The 21,681-nt window shown below is 45.0% G+C and overlaps 2 protein-coding genes across 5 annotated transcripts; both read left to right on the plus strand.

Annotated features, from left to right (window-relative positions):
* The first annotated feature begins 215 nt into the window (after positions 1–215).
* Positions 216–8,608, plus strand: msmo1 (methylsterol monooxygenase 1). 3 transcript variants are annotated; one of them, XR_009796419.1, is made up of 8 exons: positions 409–429; positions 1,195–1,467; positions 3,308–3,456; positions 3,520–3,646; positions 4,502–4,656; positions 5,818–5,931; positions 6,891–7,014; positions 8,538–8,608. XR_009796419.1 is itself a non-coding variant. In XM_061830069.1 (6 exons), exons 2-6 carry the CDS (start codon positions 1,213–1,215, stop codon positions 6,008–6,010), a joined length of 879 nt encoding a protein of 292 aa, XP_061686053.1. In that variant the 5' UTR covers positions 216–295; positions 1,195–1,212; the 3' UTR covers positions 6,011–6,595. The 3 variants fall into 3 exon arrangements, 2 of the variants coding, with proteins under 2 accessions (XP_061686053.1, XP_061686051.1); XM_061830069.1 differs by lacking the exons at positions 409–429; positions 6,891–7,014; positions 8,538–8,608 and adding an exon at positions 216–295 and having other exon boundaries at positions 5,818–6,595; XM_061830067.1 differs by lacking the exons at positions 6,891–7,014; positions 8,538–8,608 and having other exon boundaries at positions 5,818–6,595.
* On the plus strand, positions 8,571–21,617 carry cpe (carboxypeptidase E). Of its 2 annotated transcripts, none has more exons than XM_061830065.1 (9): positions 8,571–8,916; positions 15,535–15,731; positions 15,805–15,972; positions 16,958–17,075; positions 17,137–17,319; positions 18,534–18,673; positions 18,789–18,888; positions 19,275–19,393; positions 20,445–21,599. In XM_061830065.1, exons 1-9 carry the CDS (start codon positions 8,679–8,681, stop codon positions 20,541–20,543), a joined length of 1,362 nt encoding a protein of 453 aa, XP_061686049.1. In that variant the 5' UTR covers positions 8,571–8,678; the 3' UTR covers positions 20,544–21,599. The 2 variants fall into 2 exon arrangements, with proteins under 2 accessions (XP_061686049.1, XP_061686050.1); XM_061830066.1 differs by lacking the exon at positions 8,571–8,916 and adding an exon at positions 15,115–15,138 and having other exon boundaries at positions 20,445–21,617.
* The last annotated feature ends 64 nt before the right edge of the window (positions 21,618–21,681 follow it).

The following is a 21,681-nucleotide window of genomic DNA, read 5'->3' on the forward strand; positions in this document are numbered from 1 at the left end:
TCTTCATTTTTTTTAAACAGGTATACCTATATCAGAACTTCTATCCTCGTATTTATTAAGGCGGAACATCCCCATTTATGAAAACCTTATGAAAGCCATGCTATAATTCTGATTGGCTGTCGCCACGGAGACCTTCAGTCTCACTATCATCGCTCCATGTAGCCGGCCAATCAGAAAAGCCGCTCGGCCCCGTGACGTCAGTCTGCTTTTCCTGCCGTCCAATGAGAAGGTCGTCCTCTTGAGTACTTGACGCGCGAGGCTACCAGGTACACACACTACTCAAGTCCTTGTTAAGGTGAGTGCTAATAATGCTAACAAGCAGACAGTTAGCTTAACTTTTAAACATTTATTTGTTTTTTAAAGACTAAAGCGAAGGTTGAACTCGTGAATTGGCAACGTTGGGAACAAATGTACAGTAATACGAACCCGGTTCGTTGAACTGCAAGGCACCCATTCTAGCCCTAATTTGTCATTAAAAGTTAAATATAAGCGATTTGAAAAAAATGTCAAACTGGTCGTTTACAAGTGTTGACAAGCCTAAAAGAAGAGACGTTCAGTTTATGGTAGATGTTAAAATGAAACGGTTCATTATACGTCTGTGACATAAATGTACATTTCATTATTACAATTGTTATTTATTTGACGAAACAGTAAAATTTTGTCAGAGCATAATGTGACGTCATTGACTTCGTTTTCAGAAAGATTTTTTTTCTCCTATTTTAAAACAATGTTTGTCTTCTCACATTAGCATTTTGTTTTGATATTAAAACATTGCAATGTAAACGAAAAAAAAATTTTTTAAATCATTTCGTTTTTATTTTTCCTTATTATTCATTTGCTTTCGCTATTTGTTCAACTGATCAACTTTGTGGACATGCTATATAGTCATACTAAGATGTAGTATGTATGTACACTGTACAGTATTGTGCTGAATTGTTTTTTAGAATACTTGTCGTGATCATTTTGTGTACTGTATGCTGCATTCAGTTAATGTGAAAATAGTTTTGATTCGTTGTCATTCATTGACTTTGTGTGTTATTGATACCCTTTTGCATGTTTCTGCACTTTTTAAAATGATGCAACATCATCATCTTTTGCAGATTTTTTTTTTTTTTTTGCGTATCCCCAAACTACAGCTCGTGGACCCTGGATCGTACCATTTTAAATAATGTAGCCTGTCTGTCTGCAACGCAGTCATCCCCGTCGTCCATCATGGAGCTCAACAGCACGGCGACCATCTTGAGCTCGGCCTACCTGGCGGCGGAGTACGTGGACGCGGTCTTGCCCCGGAACCCCTTGCAGCCCCCGCTCAAGCACGCGTGGGGCTACATGCTGGACAACTACACCAAGTTCCAGATCGCCACCTGGGGCTCGCTCATCGTGCACGAATTCATCTACTTCCTCTTCTGCCTGCCCGGTTTCCTCTTCCAGTTCCTGCCCTTCATGCAGAAGTACAAGATCCAGCAGGTCAGTGAGTGGATGGGAGTTTCTTCTCTTTCTCGTGCAAGGCTCATACTAGTCACAGGGGGGCAGGAATTGAACCCTCCCATGAATAGCAAAAATCAATGAGAAATTAAGCTTATGACCGAAACCATAAAAATCTGTAATCCCCTCATCATATTTACACATAAAATTTATGAGCTCGTTTTAGAATCGGCGGCACGGTGGGGCAGCCGGTGAAGCGTTGGCCTCACAGTTCTGAGGTCCCGGGTTCAATCCCGAACCCGCCTGTGTGGCGTTTGCATGTTTTCCCCGTGCCTGCGTCGGTTTTCTCCGGGTAGGCGCTGCGGTTTCCTCCCACATCACCAAAAACATGCAACATTCATTGGACACTCTAAATTGCCCCTAGGTGTGATTGTGAGTGCGGCTGTTTGTCTCGTTGTGCCCTGCGATTGGCAGGCAACCAGTTCAGGGTGTACCCCGCCTCCTGCCCGTTGACAGCTGGGTTTGGCTCCGGCACGCCCCGTGACCCTCGTGAGGATAAGCGGCAAAGAAAATGGATGGATGGATGGATAGTTTTGGAATCAGAAGTCAAGGTTAATGTGTTTTTCAACTACTGTTGATGTTTGGTAAGTCAAAAACAGTTGCAATATCTCAATGTTATCATTTATGATATGACAATTTGAAATTTTTGTCACGGGAGTTGACACGTGATTTGCCTTCACGGGCCACATAAAATCATGTTGCGAGCCAGATCTGGCCCCCGGGCCTTGACTTTGACACCTGTAGTATACACTATAGATGCCACAAATTGACTACAAAAAAGGACGTGAAACAAAAACGCTCTTAAAGCATGTACACAATCGTGAATTCATGTTGCATAAACAAGTATATGCAGTAGTTAAATTATTCAACACAAACTCCCTTCATATGAGGTTCAGTATGATTGATATATTATCTTAAATGACATATTATCATAAACTGATGTGCATCACACATGCCACAAGATGGCGGCAAATCATTTTTTTTCCTAGGGGACAAATAGGTGTATTTACAAATTGTGAAGTGCGATGACATCACAGATTAATATCCCGTAATTTCTGGCCTACAGAGCGCACCGGATTATAAACCTCACCCAGTAGATTTGTAAAGGAAATACTATTTCGTACAGACACAAGCCGCACCTGTGTAAAAGCTGCAAATGCCCACATTGAAACACGAGATATTTACAAAGAAAGACAGTACACAAAAAGGGTTTTCAAAGTTTTAATACCTTATCTTAGTTTAACATAGCAACAACACGGTAGCACGAACAGGGCTGGTTTAAAAAATAAAATAAAATACCGGTAAAAAAATTAACAGCCACGGCAGCTACACAGTAGCAGCACGGTAGCACAGCACTAACAGAGACGGTTAAAAGGAAAAAAAACATACTTAAATCACTGAAACACGGCAGTAACATGCCAGCGCTAGCACTTACAGGGCCAGTTAAAAAGAAACATTCAGGTAAAAATCACTCAGATGTGGCAGTAACACAGCAGCAACACGCTAGCACAGCGCTAACGGGCTGTTAAAAAAAAAAACATACTGCTAAAAGTCACTGAGACGTGGCAGTAACACAGCAGCAAAACGCTAGCAAGGCGCTAACAGGGCCGGTTAAAAACAACAACATACCGGTAAAAGTCACTTCCTCGGCACATATATTCCACCGGTTTTCGTCTTACCTTTTCTGCTTGAGTGCCCCCTGGCGGCCGTTAGAAAAAAAAAATGCCCAAATTAGCTGCATCACCGCATAAGGCGCAGGGTTGGAAGCGTGCGAAAAAAGTCACGTCTTGTAGGCCGGAAATGACGGTGTGCATGCGTGCAGGATAAACCGGAGACTTGGGAGAAGCAGTGGCGCTGCTTCAAGATGCTGCTGTTCAACCACTTCTTCATTCAGCTGCCCCTCATCTGCGGCACGTACTACTTCACCGAGTTCTTCAACATCCCCTACGACTGGGACTCCATGCCGCGATGGTCAGTGGACAGATTACGGTTTATGTTATTACGGTACTAATATTTACATTACGCGGACTGCAGGCCGCGCATCCTGGCTCAGTGCTTCGGCTGCGCCGTGGTGGAAGACGCGTGGCACTACTTCCTCCACCGGCTTCTCCACCACCGCAGGATCTATAAGTACATCCACAAAGTCCACCACGAGTTCACGGTGAGTCTTACAATCGTACTAAGCCACAGGTGTCAAAGTCGAGGCCCGGGGGCCAGATCAGGCCCGCCACGGGATTGTATGTGGCCCACGGAGGTCAATCACGTTTGTCAACGTCCATGTTTTTTGTTCAAATCTGTACCAAACTTTCAAATTCTCATATCATGAATGATAATGTTTAGTTCCCAAAAGGCCACAGTATTGGCAACACCCGTTAGCCTTGATTTCTGATACCAAAACAAGTTCAGAAATTTCATGTGTAAATATGATGAGGTGATTAAAGACCCTCTGAAGGAAACCGTAACTACAATGTGGACAACGACAAAAATGAGTTTGACACCCCTACCCTTGGCAGACAAAAACATATACTGTAAAATGTACAGTATAAAACTCATTTTTGTCACGGGCCACGTTTTACCGTAATTTCCGGCCGATAATGTTTTTTTTAACCAGCCCTGTTCGTTCTACCGTGTTGTTGCTATGTTAAGCTAAGCTAAGGTATTAAAACTCTGAAAACTCTTTCCAGGTAGGCCGGAAATTACAGTAGTTACGGTTTCCCTCAGAGGGTCATCATCACTCAAACCATAAAAACCTTTAATCGCCTCATCATATTTACACGTGAAATTTATGAACTAGTACTACTACTTTGTTCAGCCAAAAATGCTTGCAATATCTCCGTGTTATCATTTATGATATGACAATTTGAAATTTTTGTACAAATTTCAACAAAAATCTTGGGAGTTGACACATGTGAGTCGCCATTCGAGGGCCACATAAAACCATGTAGCGGGCCGGATCTGGCCCCGGGGCCTTGAGTTTGACACCCGTGCTGACGGTTCTTTTTTCCCACCTGGTCAGGCGCCGTTCGGCATGCAGGCCGAGTACGCCCACCCCGCCGAGACCATCATCCTGGGGGCCGGCTTTTTCATCGGCATCATGATCTTCTGCAACCACGTCTTCTTCCTGTGGGCCTGGGTGGCCGTGCGGCTGCTGGAGACCATCGACGTGCACAGGTGAGCCATCGTATTTTCCCATATTATGAAACAATTTTGTACAGTGAGGCAACTTTCGAAAAATGCATTAATAGTGAAGTTCCAGCCATTCGTTTTCTTTGCCGCTGATCCTCACGAGGGTCGCGGGGAGTGCTGGAGCCTATCCCAGCCGTCAACGGGCAGGAGGGGGTGTACACCCTGAAGCGGTTGCCAGCCAATCGCAGGGCACATAGAGACAAACAGCCGCACTCACAATCACACCTACGGGCAATTTAGAGTGTCCAAACAATGTCGCGTGTTTTTTGGGATGTGGGAGGAAACCGGAGTGCCCACCTGGAGAAAACCCACGCAGGTACGGGGAGAACATGCAAACTCCACACAGGTGGGGCTGGGATCGAACCCAGATCCTTAAAACTGTGAGTCTGTGAACTCTGCTTTACCAGTCGCCTAATAGTGAAGTTGAATATTAAAAAAAAAAAAAAAAAACTGTTACCCTGACAGTAATTACATAATTAAGGTGCTTGAAAGTTTTGTTATAAAAAAAAAAAAATCTCAGTATTTTTGTATTAATCACAATGTCTGAAATAAACTACAGTGGACTCTGAGGACAGAATGTGTATGTATGTCCTGTTTTTTTTTTTATGGGGGGGGGGGGGGGTCCCAGGCCCCAGCATGCTGTGGAGTGAGTAGCGTTAACCAGCCAGGGGGCAGCAGAGAACACAAGACTGAATGAAATGTGATGTTATAACCTGGTGACACAGTTGTTCAGCTGGTAAAATGTTGGCCTCGCAGTTCTGAGGACCCGGGTTCGATCCTGGCCCCGCCTGTTTGGAATTTGCGTGTTCTCCCCCGTACCTGTGTGGGTTTCCTCTTGGCACTCCAGTTTCCTCCCACATCCCAAAAAAACACATTAATTGGACACTCTAAATTGCCCCAAGGTGTGATTGTGAGGGCGACTGGTTGGTCTCTATGTGCCCTGCGATTAGCTGGCAACCGCTTCGGGGTGTACCCCGCCTCCGGCCCGTTTGACGCCTGGGATAGACTCCGGCACTCCCCGTGACACTTGTGAGGATAAGCGGCAAAGGAAGATGGATGGATGTTTTAACCCCAGAAACGGTAGTTTTTTTGTTTTGTTTTTTTTTTTAACGTTGTACCACATTCAAATTGTTTTACCGTCCCCAGCGGGTACGACATCCCGGCCAACCCTCTGCACCTGCTGCCGTTCTACGCCGGCGCCCGCTTCCACGACTTCCACCACATGAACTTCGTCGGCAACTACTCCTCCACCTTCACCTGGTGGGACAAGCTGTTCAGCACCGACAGCCAGTACAACAATTACATGCACAAACAAGGGAGCGACAAGAAGGCGCAGTAAACGAAAAAAAAGAAAAGAAAAACGGCACAATGTCTGGAATCTGACCTGGATTGAATCCGGATTGGCGGGTTTGTGCCTAAAGTGGTTTTCGGTTGGTGCAGAAATACAACCATCAATATTCTCTTGTTTTGTGTTGTTTGGTTTTTAAATATGATAGCACCGTTTGTCGACTCAACTGCATACGGGCCAGGCACTGTGGTTGAAAATATGCACTTGTTAATACAAACGGATCCGTGACATAATTAATGTGTTGGCAAAGCGATAATCAGAGTAAATGAAACTCCTCCCCCGACGTCAACATAGTTCCCGGGCACCAATTTGCCACCTGAGTGCCACAGTGTTTGTACTTTTATACGGTGTGTGTGTGAGAAAAGGTTTGCCCCAACAATCAGAGAATGTGCAAAATACTGAGATGGAAATATGTAAGTGAAATATTTGTATAAAGAAAAAAAAAACATGGTGGAACACGTTAGATCGACTTATGTGTCCCTCGATCGGTGCAGCTGTTTTTTTTAGCAACAGCATCAAAGTGAGCTCCAAAGTTAACACCTCAGCGTGTCAAAAATTGTCTTTTTTTTTTTTAAACATACCTCCAGATTTATTTGTTTGTGTGAGATGTATAAAGGCAGGCATGTATTTGAGGCAAATGTTTATTAGTCATAACTAGCGGGGTGTCCGCTATTTGAGAAAACGCCGTTTTCGAGGCGTTTCCGTCTCGACCGAGCGCTTGTAATTGTACGTTAAACAGTAACCCACGTTATATTTTTTATACCTATCCCACAAAGAAGCCCTGGAATATTTTTATGTTCGTATTGGAATAAAAATATGAGCGCGTCTGACGATGTTCTCTTCCCCCTCCCCGCATGTGTATATATTATAGGTTACGCTCCATAAGCCCACTGCTGCACTGAGGACACACCCCTGCAGCCACATCCGACACACACGCAGCGGATAAACTCGCCGCTGCATCAGGTCAGCGTGCGGCAGCAGCTATCAGACAGGAAGTGAGGATGAGCTGACTCCCTTTTATTTTGAAAAGTACATGTGCAATTATAATAACAACTAAGAATATAATAATAATAATGACAAATGAGCCGACGGATACTATTACAGTTCTCAATGTTACCAACGCTACGGGAACTCATTTGGACAATATAGACCAGAACTCAGCCTATTTGCGGCTGAAAAAGTATTTCTTAGGGACTAAGGAATATGTATAACTAGTTTATTACACATTCACGCTTCTGTTCACACTTATGGTCAGTTTAGTGTTTTCAGTTAGCGCGTTAGCTTGGAAGAACTGTGAGGGAGATCTTCTAACCAGTCAGCTTCCGTTGCCATCCATCCATCTATTTTCTTAGCCGCTTATCCTCACAAGGTCACGGGAGTGCTTGAGGCTATCCCAGCTGTCAACGGGCAGGAGGCGGGGTACACCCTGAACTGGTCGTCAGCCAATCGCAGGGCACGTAGAAACAAACAACCATTTGCACTCACAATCACATCTACGGGCAATTTACAGTCTCCAATTAATATGTTTTTTTGGGGGTGATGTGGGAGGAAACACGAGTGTCCGGAGAAAACCCACGCAGGCACGGGGAGAACGTGCAAACGCCACATAGGCGGGGCCGGGATTTGAACTTCGGTACTCAGAACTGTGAGGCTAATGCTCTAACCAATCGTCCACCGTGCTGCCCGCTTCAAACATATTTAACGTTTTAAGAAACAAAACTTGGTTATCTGGTCGGAACCCCTTTAATAATCGCACCCTATTTTTTTAATAGTTCAATAGCTGGGATGATGATAATCTCGAATAATGAAATATTATAATATTTATAATATATTGGGAAGTTTTTGTGGATTTTTCAGACTTTCCTAACCACTTATCCGCACAAGGATCGTTGGGAGTGCTGGATATGGAAATGTTACATTTCTTTTCTCCAATTGTAAAAAAAATCTAAACTTTTGAAGTGTTCAAATGCACAGGTTATGATATAAATAAGTTGTGTCGTGTTGGTATTAAAAGGATTTACAGAAAAATATATAAAACATCCAAAAAAATATCCATCCATTTTCTTAGCCACTTATCCTCACAAGGGTCGCGGGGAGTGCTGGAGACAATTCCAGCTGTCAACCGGCAGGAGGTGGGGTAGACCCTGAGCTGGTCGCCAGCCAATCGCAGGGCACATCGAGACAAACAATCACACCTAGGGGCAATTTAGAGTGTCCAAATAATGTTGCGTGTTTTGGGGGATGTGGGAGGAAACCGGAGTGCCCGGAGAAAAGCCACGCAGGCACGGGGAGAAAATGGAAACTCCACACAGGCGGCTCTGGGATTGAACCCGGACCCTCAGAACTCTGAGGCCTGCTGACCCACTGTTCCTCCCATTTATTTATCCGGGTAAGGCAATTCAGTTGAGCCGATGGAACGCTATAGCGGGATGTGGGGCTCTGTCTTTTATTTTGAAGGCAGACAAAGGAAGTGCGACTCCTCCCTCGGCTTGGCTTGACTTGCCGCTTTCTTACTCAGGTACGCATCCTCGTCGGGGCCAAAAGAGGAGAGCGAGGAAGCCTGCGCGGTTGTTTCCCGTCCGTCCATCCATCCAGTCAGCCGAAGGGAACCCCAGCATCTTTTTTGTTGTTGTTCCTGGGGAGGGACGCAGCCGTCACCATGATGGCCATCACGAAGCCGCTGCTCCTGTTGCTCGTGGGCGCGACGTCGTGCGCGCTGTGTGCGGACGCCGAGATCTCGTTCGAGTACCACCGCTACGACGAGCTGCGGAAGGCGCTGGTGTCGGTGTGGCTGCAGTGTCCCGCCATCGCGCGCATCTACACCGTCGGGGAGAGCTTCGAGGGCCGCGAGCTCTTCGTCCTGGAGATGTCCGACAACCCCGGCGCCCACGAACCGGGTCGGTCCATTCCATCCGTTTCAGCTTCTTTAATAGTTTCTGCCTGTGATTTATATTTCTGAACGATCGGGTGTCGTTTTAGCGACGTCGCTCTGCAGGTGTTGCGCGTTCTTGGAACCGTGCCGTAAAATAATAATAATTAAAAAAAAAAAAAAAAACGCATTTTTACCCAAGGTACCAGCACCACCATAACCCCCCCCCCCAAAAAAAAAAATGGGGAGGGAGCAGAACCATTCAGACGCCATTTTGCAGTTCGATGCTGATCCGCGGTCGTGATCGTGCAGTTCAAACAAGCTGCAGCCATTGCCAAGACGACAATCGCGCTGAAATGTTCTTTAACAGGCTTTTGCCCCACAAAAAGGGGCAAAACTGCCGTTTTGTTTTTTGTTTTTTTTTTTTTTTTTTTTTTGGGGGGGGGGGTCATACAAATTAGACAACTCATTTTGTTCCAATAATACTCATAATAATGACTCCATCCATCTTTGAATCTTGTAAAACGATTATTTTGCTCTTTAAATTGTAATTTCTATATTTTAAATTAATATTTAAAGTATGCTTGACTAATACAGTAATATAGTATTAACCAGGCAATCACTCCAATAGATATGATATTATACATATTATTATTTTTGTTGCTATTATCGAGTAACATCTTTAAAAAAACATTTATCAATCAATTAAAATAATATTCAATCCGACCATTTGTAAATTTGTATTTAAAAAAATTGTAGCTTTAAAAAAAAACATTTTAACAAAGTTGTTGCAAAGTCATCGGAATAGCAGTTTTGCAATGCACGAATGACCCCCGATAGCTGCAGAATGCCGCTAAAAAATACAAGAAAAGAGCAAAAAATCAAACTAAAATATGACTTTCGCATGTACACACATAGAGTTTGTGTCTAGTGTGTGCATTTGCACATGCTTGTGTACAAATAAGCACACACCCCCCCCCCTCCCCCCGCTACCAGATGACTTTCCCCTAACAAGGCTGCAAAAAAAAAAAAGGAAAAATGTGAAGCCATATTTTTTGAAGCTCCCCCCAGGGCGCCTTGCCTAGCGCCGTTCTTAAGGCGGGGCGGAAATAGCGGTTGTCATGGCAACAGATCGGCTTAGCTGCACCGTGCCGACCGTCAGGCTCGCGGTGAGCCCGGGGCCGTCTCGGGAGAGAACGGAATCTCTGCGCCCCCCTCCCTCCCCTTGTCATCCACCCGTTACTGCATCGGTTAGTAAGCCGCCATCTGTCGGCGGTTTCATCTGCGTTCGGTTACGTGACAACCCGACGGAATGTGGTCCTGGCCGGGATGTTTCTGCTGGACCGTCGCGTGTGACAAGTAGTGACGAATGGCTCACTGCTTCCGAATATCGGCTTCGTGTATGTGGCCATAGTTTTGGTCGCAGTCATAAAATCTGTCTTGGAAGCGTCTCTAAAAATAGGTCGTATTAATATAAATACTAAAATAGCCATAATTCATTTCTTTTCAGGTGCCTCGTGAGACTTTTTTTTTGGTTGGTGGTATTCGTGATCGACTCGCTGAAAACAGTTTTCGAAGGCTTCATTTTGAAATCATCATGAAATGTCCGAAATGACTTCAAAATGGCCGTTTTGAACCAATGTGGCAGTTTCGACCTTACTGAAGTAGACTGCGGCGGCACGCTGGTAAAGCGTTGGCCTCACATTTCTGAGGTCCCGGGTTTGATTCTGGCCCCGCCTGTTTGGAGTTTGCATGTTCTCCCCCATACCTGTGTGGGTTTTCGCCGGGCATTCCGGTTTCCTCCCACATCCCAAAAACATCCATCCGTTTTCTTCACTGCTTATCCTCACGACGGTCGCAGCAAATGAGCCTAAAATCATCACCCGGAAGCAAAATGGCCAACTTCCTGTCTTTTTTGGGAGGTCTTTTAATGATACCCATGGCAACAAAATGTCATGTCGCCAAGTAAAAGTGGCATTCAGGAAATTTGACATCAATTCCACCATTGATTAATTGAGGTGGATCATCCATCCATCCATTTTCTTAGCTGCTTATCCCCACGAGGGTCGCAGGGAGCGCCGAAACCTATCCCAACCAGGCATGGGGAGAACAGGTGAACTCCACGCAGGCGGGTCCGGAATGGAACCCGGGACCTCAGAACTGTGAGGCCAACGCTTTACCAGCTGATCCACCTGGGGTAGATTAATAACAATAATTAATAATAATCACATTGTATACTCCAATAATTTACTACATTACCAGAAGATGTCAGATCGGATTCGTTGTGGTCTATGAGAGGGTCTCCCTTGTGACTGGACTGAGCTTTTTAAACAATGGCCGACATAAGAACGCAAACTAAATATGAGCATAAACGCAGATGTGCAATCGGTTGGTATCAAATGACATGTGGGAAATCATAGTCATAAATTACAAAAGCGCCTTCTAATAAGGGAGAGGATGAAAGATGACAAGCGGGTAGGCAGCACTTATTAATTATTCATGCACGGCCGTACGCATCGGCCTTCGCTCCAAGTCGGAGTCGCTTTCACGTAAGGATCTCGCACAGTTCCTGCATCGTAACCGGAACGGTAGCCTTTGCCTTTTACGCGCAACTCACCCGAGGCACGGTTTGACCTTGTGCAGTTTCACAGCGCACGTGGTACCCCGCTATCAGATCATTAGATGGTACCGTCCCGCTTTTCCAAGCAGTGTGAAAAGACCTCCCCTTATGGGGCGGATACTTCCTACCGTGGTGGAAAAGTCCAGGATCTGTTTTCGTCTCCTGTTTGGTGTCACGGAAATTGACAAAGAAAGGTGGGGGGAAAAAAGCAGGAACGTACCATTTTACAGGTAGAATGGAAGGAGATTATATTTTCGCCATGGTACTACCTCTGAGAGCGGAAAATGGACTCGTTGTCAGCTTTTTCCTCTTCTTTCCGCGTCAGTGATATTTGGACAGAACAGATTTTTTACAGGCAGTGGTGGAAGGGGTTTCTAAAAAAAAAAAAAAAATGAAGAAAAGGAAAATACCATCTTCCGTGTTAAAGGGGCTTCTGTTATGGTTCTCACACGACCTCCAAACATGGAAAATTGCCTTTAATTGCCTGGTCCATTCTTTATCAGAAGGTGTCAAATTGAGAGTTTTATCACTGCCGTTTATAAACAACAGTAGGAAAAATATCGTCGGCGTGAAAAATCCTTTTGTCGGGGCTGTGATACTACCTCTGAAGACGGAAAATTGCAGCGTCTACATCGTCGCCGCGGAAGCTTCCGAAACAGGCAAAAGCATCTCTATTCTGAAAAAAAAAAATAGTGTGTAAGGGGATGATATCATAAATCTGGTACTACCGCTAAGGTGTAAAATTAACAGCTCGACTTTGTCCGCCCCATTTCCCGCCCGTGCCGTTTCTAAAGAGCGGTGGGAAAATTCCATCTTAAAAGCCGCGTGAGAGGGGCTTTTATTACAGTTCCAATACGACTGCAGGAAATGTGTTTGTGTTTGCGTATGCTAACGGTCGCTCGGGCGCCTAACGACGCTCTCTGCCCATTCACGGTTGCCACGGCGACTTTGCGCAGCCACCCTGTTCTTACCCTCCCCGGCGACGTCATTATGGGGTCGCGTCGGAAACCATAATGCCGAGGTGCCGTGTGCAAAATGACACATCGGTAAAGAGGTGACTCAACTGTATACGAGACATCTAGTAAACAATACATGTATTATAGTTTCATACCTTATACACATACATTATCATTATTATATCGGGGAATTTGCTAAAGGACAGAACAAAATTTCCATCTTCAGAGGTACGTTTAGAGCTGAAAATAAACCCCCTTTTATACTTTCTATAAAATGCTAGCGAGCTATTAAAAGCTAAAATTATCTGTAAAGAGATACTTTAGAGTCAGAACCTCGATGACTAAGTCCTGAGCCACAGTGGGTGTGCGCTAGCAGGTTACGAGGTCTGTTCTATCACCACGACTTGAAAAACATTTCAACGGCTGAACTTCTTTTGGGGTTTATCGGAGGTGCAATAAATGGTGGTCAGTGCGTGCTGCCGCTAATTTCACACGAGTTTGAATGTGATTGGCAAATTCTACAAACAGCTACATCCTTTATTAAGAGGGTGTGTACACTTGTGCAACCACAACTCCGTTTTTTTTTTTTTTTAATAAAACCTTGGCATTTCAACAAGGGTGTGTAGACTTATTAAAAAACACTCTATTTTAGGCCCTCCGAAGCCTGTTTAAACCATTCAACCCACACAAGGACATTAGACGAGAGTTAACTGCAGCCTTGAAATCATTAGTAACGAGTCAAACGGAAAGCCAGATTGAAGGCTTTAAAAATAACCCGAGTACCAGATGTGCTCTGTGTGTGTGTAAAGGGGGATGGAGGGGGGGGGGGTGGATGCGTGTGTTACTCACCCAAGAAGCCGCTGGGACTTACGTACTTATTAGCTGTGAAAAGACCAAAACCAGCACAGCTCTCGTTGGCCTCGTTGACGCAGAAAACCTGTAAGGGAAGGTCCAGCATTTATCCGTCTTTGCCTTTCACACAGCAACACTGCATCCCACCATCACAATCCTCAGCCTGTGGCGTGAGGTGTCAAATAGTTGTCTGATAGTCTTTTGTTTTCTGTGTCAGTGTGACGTCTGAATAACGCAGACACAGGGGGGGGAAAAAGACGGAACAAATACCATCTTACAGTGTGAAAGGGGCTTCGGCTAAAGCTCTGATGGAACTTCTGAGGGGGAAAAGTCATTCTTACAAAATGGTAACATAGAAGGTGAAAATGTGCCAAAATGACACCTTGTCAAGCTTCTGTTGCATCTTTCAAAGTACCTCAGAAAGCAGAACCCGCAACAGAAGCCCCTTTTATGTTGTCTGGAAAATCCAGAACTATTCTAACTTTTTCCTTTTTTGTATATAAATGGTAAGAATGTTACAGGCCTCTATAAGGGGGCTCCGTTACACCTCTGATGATATTTCTGAAAGCAAAATACTGCATCACTGGGTCCACTTCAGTTCCAAGTTGTGCCAAACTGCCATTTTTCCAGGACGCGTGAAAGGGGCTGTCTGCCTTTTTTTTTTTTTTTTTTTTTTTTTTTACAAAGAGATTGTAACGTTGTCGCATTATTACCGTGTGTTGGACTTCACACCCCAGACTTCTCTCTTTCTGATGCAAACTCAGAAAACGCAGTCAACGGAGGGCCCCTTTCACGCCGCCTGAAAAAGACGGTACAATATTTCCACACGTCCCTTCCGAGTCGCTGTTCTGTTTAATTGACGAAAACCTGAACGGGCATCGTCAAAGGGGCCTCGGTCGGCTGCAATCACCCGGTTGGATTCCTCCCCCCCCCATTTCTTTCCGGTGCCATCTTTTCTTCACGGCGTGAAATGGGCTTCCCTTCACTCTCAAACACTCACACGGAAAGCGGAAATTGTATTTCTCCACGTCCACAAGTCCAGTCTCCTGATCTCTGTGTGTGAGATCCCGACTTTCCCAACGGATTTCCGGTCTGCAGCGCTCAACCCTCATTTGACCTTTTCTGGCGATTAGTCACTGGGTCACTGCCGCCGAGCGTCCAGCCCGTTTGTGCGTGTACGGGACCTTCTGCGGTTCCCTGATGGACGACGCAACGTTTGTTCATTCATCTTCCGTTGCGACGATCCTCATTTATTCATTTTGCGTCGGAAACGTGTCGGTTTGTCCTTTGGGCCGCGTGTTATTTGTGTAATCTTGCGAACTAACCGACTGACTGACCGAGCAAATAACCAACGAAATAACCAAACAACTAATAGGGAAACTAAGGACCCAACAAATTGACTGACGACCTGACCGATCGACTGACTGATGACCGACTAACTCACTACCGTAATTCCCGACCTACAGAGCGCACCTGTTTATAAGCCTCGGTACACAGAAAGATGTTAACGCTAGCGTGGTGCAAGCGTTAGCGCTGCGCTAGCATTTAACTCTTTCTGCGTACCTAGCACCACGCTAGCGTTAAACTCATTCTGTGTACCGAAGCTTATAACCATGGGCGCTAACGCTAGCACTACGCTAACGCTAGCGCCGTGCTAACACAAGCACCACGCTAACGCTAGCGCCGTGGTAACGCTAGAGCTGTGCCAACGCTAGCACCACGGTAATGATAGCGCCGCTGTAACGCTAGCCCTGCATCGCCGCATAAACCGCAGGGTTGAAAGCGTGTGAAAAAAGTCGTGCCTTGTAGGCCGTAAATTACGGTAATTATGAAACTAACCATCTAACCAACCGTTCTACTCATTGCCTAACTGATTGATTTCCTGACTAACCAACTTACTAACTTGTCTACCAATCAACTGGCTGAACTAATCACTAGCAAACCAAACATCCATCCGTCCATTTTCTGAGCTGCTTATCCTCATAAGGGTCGATCTGATTTAACTGACTGACTAATCTAAGCAACCAAGCAACTGATGGAGTGACTAACTGACTAAATAACGTGACAAACGAAACCTTTTGCCTGACCTTTTTGTGTTTTTCGGAGTTCATCCTTTTTTTTTTTTCCACAATCAAATGTTAAAAAAAAATTTCAAGTTCTGGATTTGTGACAGAACGCGTGTTAGAGATGCGACTGACGGCAAGTTTTGTGCACGCAGGCGAGCCCGAGTTCAAGTACGTCGCCAACATGCACGGCAACGAGGCGGTGGGCCGGGAACTTCTGGTCTACCTGGCGCAGTACCTGTGCAACCAGTACCAGCTGGGCGACGAGACCATCGTGGACCTGATCCACAGCACGCGCATACACCTCATGCCCTCCATGAACCCGGACGGGTTCGAGAAGGCCGCCTCACAGGTGACCTCGGCCGGGCCGACGGTGCCCACGAGCGACGGCGCGACAGCGTGCTAAGCCGCCGTCTTGTGTTCAGTCCGGAGAGATCAAGGACTGGTTCGTGGGCCGCACCAACGCTCAGGGGGTGGACTTGAACCGCAACTTCCCCGACCTGGACAGAATCATCTATCTCAACGAGCGGGAGGGAGGAGCCAACGGCCATCTTCTGCAAAACATGAAAAAGTCTGTGGATGAAAATACGAAGGTGGGTTTAAGTACTTTCATCCTCTCCTTGATGCAAACAAGGGACCTTTTGTCACACCCACGAGTATTCATTCTTGAGTACTCACCAACACAGAGTATAGATAGAGTACAACCTCGGTTCTCGACCACAACCCGTTCCAGAAAACGGTTCGAGAAGTGATTTGTTCGAAAACCAAATCGATATTTCCCATTACAATTAATGGAAAACAAAATAATGTGTTCCAAGTCTTAAAAAAACGAGGCTTTTAAAGGCATTTTTTAAAGCTTTTCCTGAAAATAAACTGCACAGTAAAAATACATGAATAGTTTGAATACTTTATACAATAAAATTATTTAAGAAATATATTTATTTTTTGCTTAAAATGTACACTTTAGAAGTAAAGACGGCTCAGCTGGGAATGCATTGCCGTATCCGTATTTTTTTTTTATTAACAAAAGCGCAGAATAATTTTAAACAACATTAATGAGGGGTGGGAGGGGGGGGGACAAAAACAATTTTTTTCACAAAAAGTAAAAATATAAAAACATTAACTCGTAACCCGAGTGAACGAAATCTTTGAAACAAAACAAAAATGCAGAGCATTATTCAAGTTACAAGAAAAAAAGCAATGCAAAACTATCAACTATCAAATCTCTTCGGTGGGGGTGACTCGACCCCCCCCACCCTGGAAGGTTTTTTTTTTTTCGTTTCCCAAAGGACTTATCGCGTGTCACCGATTGGGGGTTAACAGTCGGTAAATGGAGCTACTGGGACACGTTTGCGTACAGAGGCTGCGTTACACACAATAACAAAGCTGGTCGGGTTTTGTCGGGGGGCGTTCGAGTCCCGATTTTCGTTTGAAAACGGAAGCAAAAAAAAAAAAAAAATCTCGAAATCTCCGTCCGAAAAACTGATTTGTCGGAGAACGGGGACGTTCGAGAACCGAGCGTTTGCCGTACCGCTGATTGAGAGGAAACCGGAGTAGTTTGTCGGTCTGTATTTGTAGTTGGCTCCGGAGACCAAGGCGGTGATCCACTGGATCATGGACATCCCCTTCGTCCTGTCTGCTAACCTGCATGGCGGCGACGTGGTGGCCAACTATCCCTACGACGAAACCCGCAGTGGTAAATAAATATTCTATATTTTTCCCTTTTCATGGCCGATAATGTCCGTTTGTCGCCGCAGGCTCGACCCACGAGTACAGCGCCAGCCCCGACGACCCGATCTTCAAGTCGCTGGCCAAGGCCTACTCCGCCAAAAACCCCGTCATGTCCGACCCGCTGCGCGAGCCCTGCCGCAAGAACGACGACGACTCCAGCTTCAAGGACGGGATCACCAACGGGGGGGCCTGGTACAACGTGCCGGGGGGTAAGAAACACGAGCGGCGGTTCTCGGTTCGATGGTCGGCCGCGTTTTTAAGAATCGCTTACACAAAACCCATCAAAGTTTGTTGTTGTTGTTGTTTGTTTGTTTTTTTTGGAGGGGGTGGTCGAATTGACATGTCTCACCCCTGCTCAACGTTACTGTGAACAGTCAATGAAACTGATGTTTTTTTAAAAATTCACCCAAGATTTCACAAGTACACATTTAAGAGATGTTAATATGAAACATATGTATATAATATATAAATAATATGTTACTGTGAAATCGCAATAATTATCCGAATCTAATACCAGAATTTTGTGTGTTTTTGGTATTTCAGTTTCATTTGATATAATCGTTCTTTGCGTGGCGTCATGGCAGATGACATCCGCCTCACACGTGTGAGGTCGTAGGTTCGAATCTGACCTTCCTGTGTGGAGTTTGCATGTTGTCCCCGTGGCTGTGTGGCTTTTCTTCGGGTATTTTCGTTTCCTCCCATAGTCCAGAACTTCCATAAATAGTGGGCGTCCACTGTAAATGTTCTTCATATTAAAAAAATAATAATTACAATATAATATTTAGATTTATTTTTATTTAATTTAAAATGTGTTTCAATGTATTTTTAATGAAGATTTAATTAAAAATGTAAATATTTTGTCATTGATGAATAATTTTTTTCTTGAATTCAATTAAATAAAATATTTTTTCAATAAAAATTTTTCTATTTAAATTTAATTAAAAAATGAAATTTTTCAGTTGAGTAAAAACTTTTTAAAAAAACTTTTAATCCAATTATTTTTGCTCTAGTGTAATTATACTTTTTATCCATCCATTTTCTCTGCCGCTTAACCTCACGAGGGTCGCGGGGAATGCTGGCGCCTATCTCAGCCGTCAACGAGCAGGAGGCGGTGTACACCCTTAACTGGTCGCCAGCCAATCGCAGGGCACACAGAGACAAACAGCTGCACTCGCAATCACACCTACGGGCAATTTCGAGGGTCCAATTAATGTTGCGTGTTTTTGGGATGCGGGAGGATACGGGAGTGCCCGGAGAAAACCCACGCAAGCACGGGGAGAACACGCAAACTCCACGCAGGCGGGTCCGGGATCGAACCCGGGTCCTCAGAACTGTGAGGCCAACGCTTTATCTATCGAAACAAGGTTAGCGTTAGCACGGTGGCTGGCTTAAGATGTCTGCTGAGAGCGTCGTTGTGCTGCAGGGATGCAGGACTTCAACTACCTGAGCAGCAACTGCTTCGAGATCACGCTGGAGCTGAGCTGTGACAAATTCCCCCCCGAGGACTCGCTCAAGAGCTACTGGGAGCAGAACCGCGACTCGCTGGTCAGCTACATCCAGCAGGTGGGCGGGCGGACTTCTGCTAAATGCCACGTCGCGGTCACAAAATGACGCGGTGTGATTTTTTTTTTACATTTCATTTTTAATTTGTGTTTTTTTTCCGTACGTGTGCGTATAGGTGCACCGTGGCGTGAAGGGCTTCGTGCGAGACCTGCAGGGCAACGCCATTAGCAACGCCACCATCTCTGTGGAGGGCATCGAGCACGACATCACCACAGGTGCAAAAAAAAAAAAAAACAACAAAAAATGAATAAATAAATGACACAAGCCAATCTATTCTCATTTTTAGAAAGTGTACGCGGAACGAACACCAAACTCCTAAGAGGAATATCGACATTTAAAAATAAATGTGCTTTAGTGAACATATATCACGATTAAAGACAAATATTTTAACATTTTTCTATTCCGTATCCACATCTCGCTTGTTCGGCTTCAGAAAAGCGGTTAAAATTTGCGGCCTGTGCCCACAAGGCGTCACGTTCGATGCCCGCCAACATGCTTCATGCTAACCATTGTTGACCTTCTTGTGGACATATTTGGTATTCTTAAATTACATTTGATAATTTTTATGATGCAAATGTTTTTTATCGTCCACCCCCCCCAGCGAAAGATGGCGACTACTGGCGCCTGTTGACTGCTGGCAACTACAAGGTGGCAGCGTCGGCTCCGGGATACTTGAGCGTCATCAAGAAGGTGGCAGTCGCGCACAGCCCCGCCACCAGGGTACGAACAGTCGGAAAAGCAAAACATCACCTCCGCAAATAAATAAATAAATATGAAATAAATAATTGGGAAAAATATAAAAATAATAAATCAAAAGGCTTTGAAAAGTGAAATACGGTTGAATTTTACTTAACTAATGTAGTGTACAAGTTTTAATTTTTTTTTTTTGCCTCAATATTAAATTATACAGGCACCGTGGTGAAACAGCTGGTAAAGCATTGGCCTCACAGTTCTGAGGACCCCCGGGTTCGATCCCGGACCCCGCCTGTGTGGAGTTTGCATGTTCTCCCTGTGCCTGCGCGGGTTTTCTTCGGGCACTCCGGTTTCTTCCCACATCCCAAAAACACGCAACATTAATTGGACACTCTAAATTGGCCGTAGGTGTGGCTGTGAGTGCGGCTGTTTGTCTCGATGTGCCCTGCGATTGGCCGGCGAACAGTTCAGGGTGTGCCCCGCCTCCTGCCCGTAGACAGCTGGGATAGGCCTCCAGCGCTCCCCGCGACCCTCGTGAGGATAAGCGGCTGAGAAAATGGATGGATGAATTAGAATAGTCCAAAGCTCAATTCAGTTTGGTCGTTGAAAAACTGAAATACTACACATAGTACTAGAATATTATATACTGACAATTTTCACAACATAATTGTGTTATTTTTTTGTACTTTTGTTTTCTTTAATTCAATTAAGTCAAATATTTTTTATTTTCAATGCATTTTTTTTTTTTAAATGTAATTTTCTTAGTTTAGGAAAAACTTTAATCCAATTATTTTGTTCCAGTGTAATTATACTTTTTATCCATCCATCCGTTTTCTTTGCCGCTTATCCTCACGAGGGTCGCGGGGAGTGCCAGTGCCTTTCCGGGCTGTCATCGGGCAGGAGGCGGGGGTACACCCTGAACCGGTCGCCAGCCAATCGCAGGGCGCATCGGGACAAACTGCCGCACTCACAATCACACCTACGGACAATTTAGAGTGTCCAATTCATGTCGATATGTATTTAAAAAATATAATAACGATGCAATGACATTTGTGTGTGTGTGTGTGTGTGTGCGCAGGTGGACTTTGAGCTGGAGTCCCTCGTGGAGCGCAAGGAGGAGGAGAGGGAGGAGCTCATGGACTGGTGGAAGATGATGTCGGAGACGCTCAACTTCTAAACGAAGACGGCGGCGCCCGAGCACCCAACGCCGGCTCGGCACGTCTTTCACCCCTTTTTCCGTTGTCCCTTCGTGTTTTAATATCCTACACACACTAAGGCAGAGCAATTCTCATTTTTATTTATGTTTTGGATGTGTCGTTTTGTTTCTTGTGATTGGTAAAGACAGCAACCATCCCTGTAATCAATGAAAGCTGCAGACACGCACATAAAATTCAATTTAATAATAACGGGACCAGCGGTGAAGGGTAAAACACTAAAGTAAAAATAAATACATGAAAAAAATTAAAAGCACTATTATCGTCATCATGAATGGTTACAGCAACAGCTTGGCTTTGAGCACAGGATTTGTTTTTAATTCTTATTAATAATATTTATATACATATATATTGGACTGTATTTATCGACTCAAGTATAGCGAAAAATGTTGATGTGTGTTTTGTAACATTTAACGGGCAAACCCAAAGCCATTCCTTTGTCGGTGCGTCGCTCAGTAAGGAACCGTGAAAGCTCGTTTTGTTCCATTTTCACATTGCTTGACACGAAATTGGATGGACGCAAAATATTGTATATCATATTGCACACGCGTGGAAGAATTGATGAATGTATCGTTGTTGGAAACGGACGTGTAGACAGGACAGTACAAGAATGCAACTGATTCAACAATAAAACCATGTTTGTGTTGTCATCATCTGTGCTTTGGGGACGTTTTGTTAGATTTTGTGCATGAATTAAGAATAGGCGGCACGGTGGGCTCAGCTGGAAAGCGTTGGCCTCACAATTCTGAGGTCCCGGGTTCGATCCCGGCCTCGCCTGTGTTGCGTTTGCGTGATCTCCCCGTGCCGACGTGGGTTTCCTCCCACATCCCAAAATGAGGAATTTATTGGAGACCCTAAATTGCCCGTAGGCTATTTGTCTCTACGTGCCCTGCGATTGGCCGGCGACCAGTTCAGGGTGTACCCCGCCTCCTGCCCGATGACAGCTGCGAAAGGCTCCGGCACTCCCCGTGACCCTCGTGAGGATAAGCGGCTAAGAAAATGGATGGATCAATTAGAATAGTCTGAAGGTTAATTTAGTTAGGTAGTTCAAAAAATGAAATACTATGCATAGTACTAGAATATTATATACTGACAATTTTC

This window comes from Syngnathoides biaculeatus, chromosome 9 (assembly GCF_019802595.1).
Source record: "Syngnathoides biaculeatus isolate LvHL_M chromosome 9, ASM1980259v1, whole genome shotgun sequence".
In the NCBI taxonomy this organism is placed as follows: domain Eukaryota; kingdom Metazoa; phylum Chordata; class Actinopteri; order Syngnathiformes; family Syngnathidae; genus Syngnathoides; species Syngnathoides biaculeatus.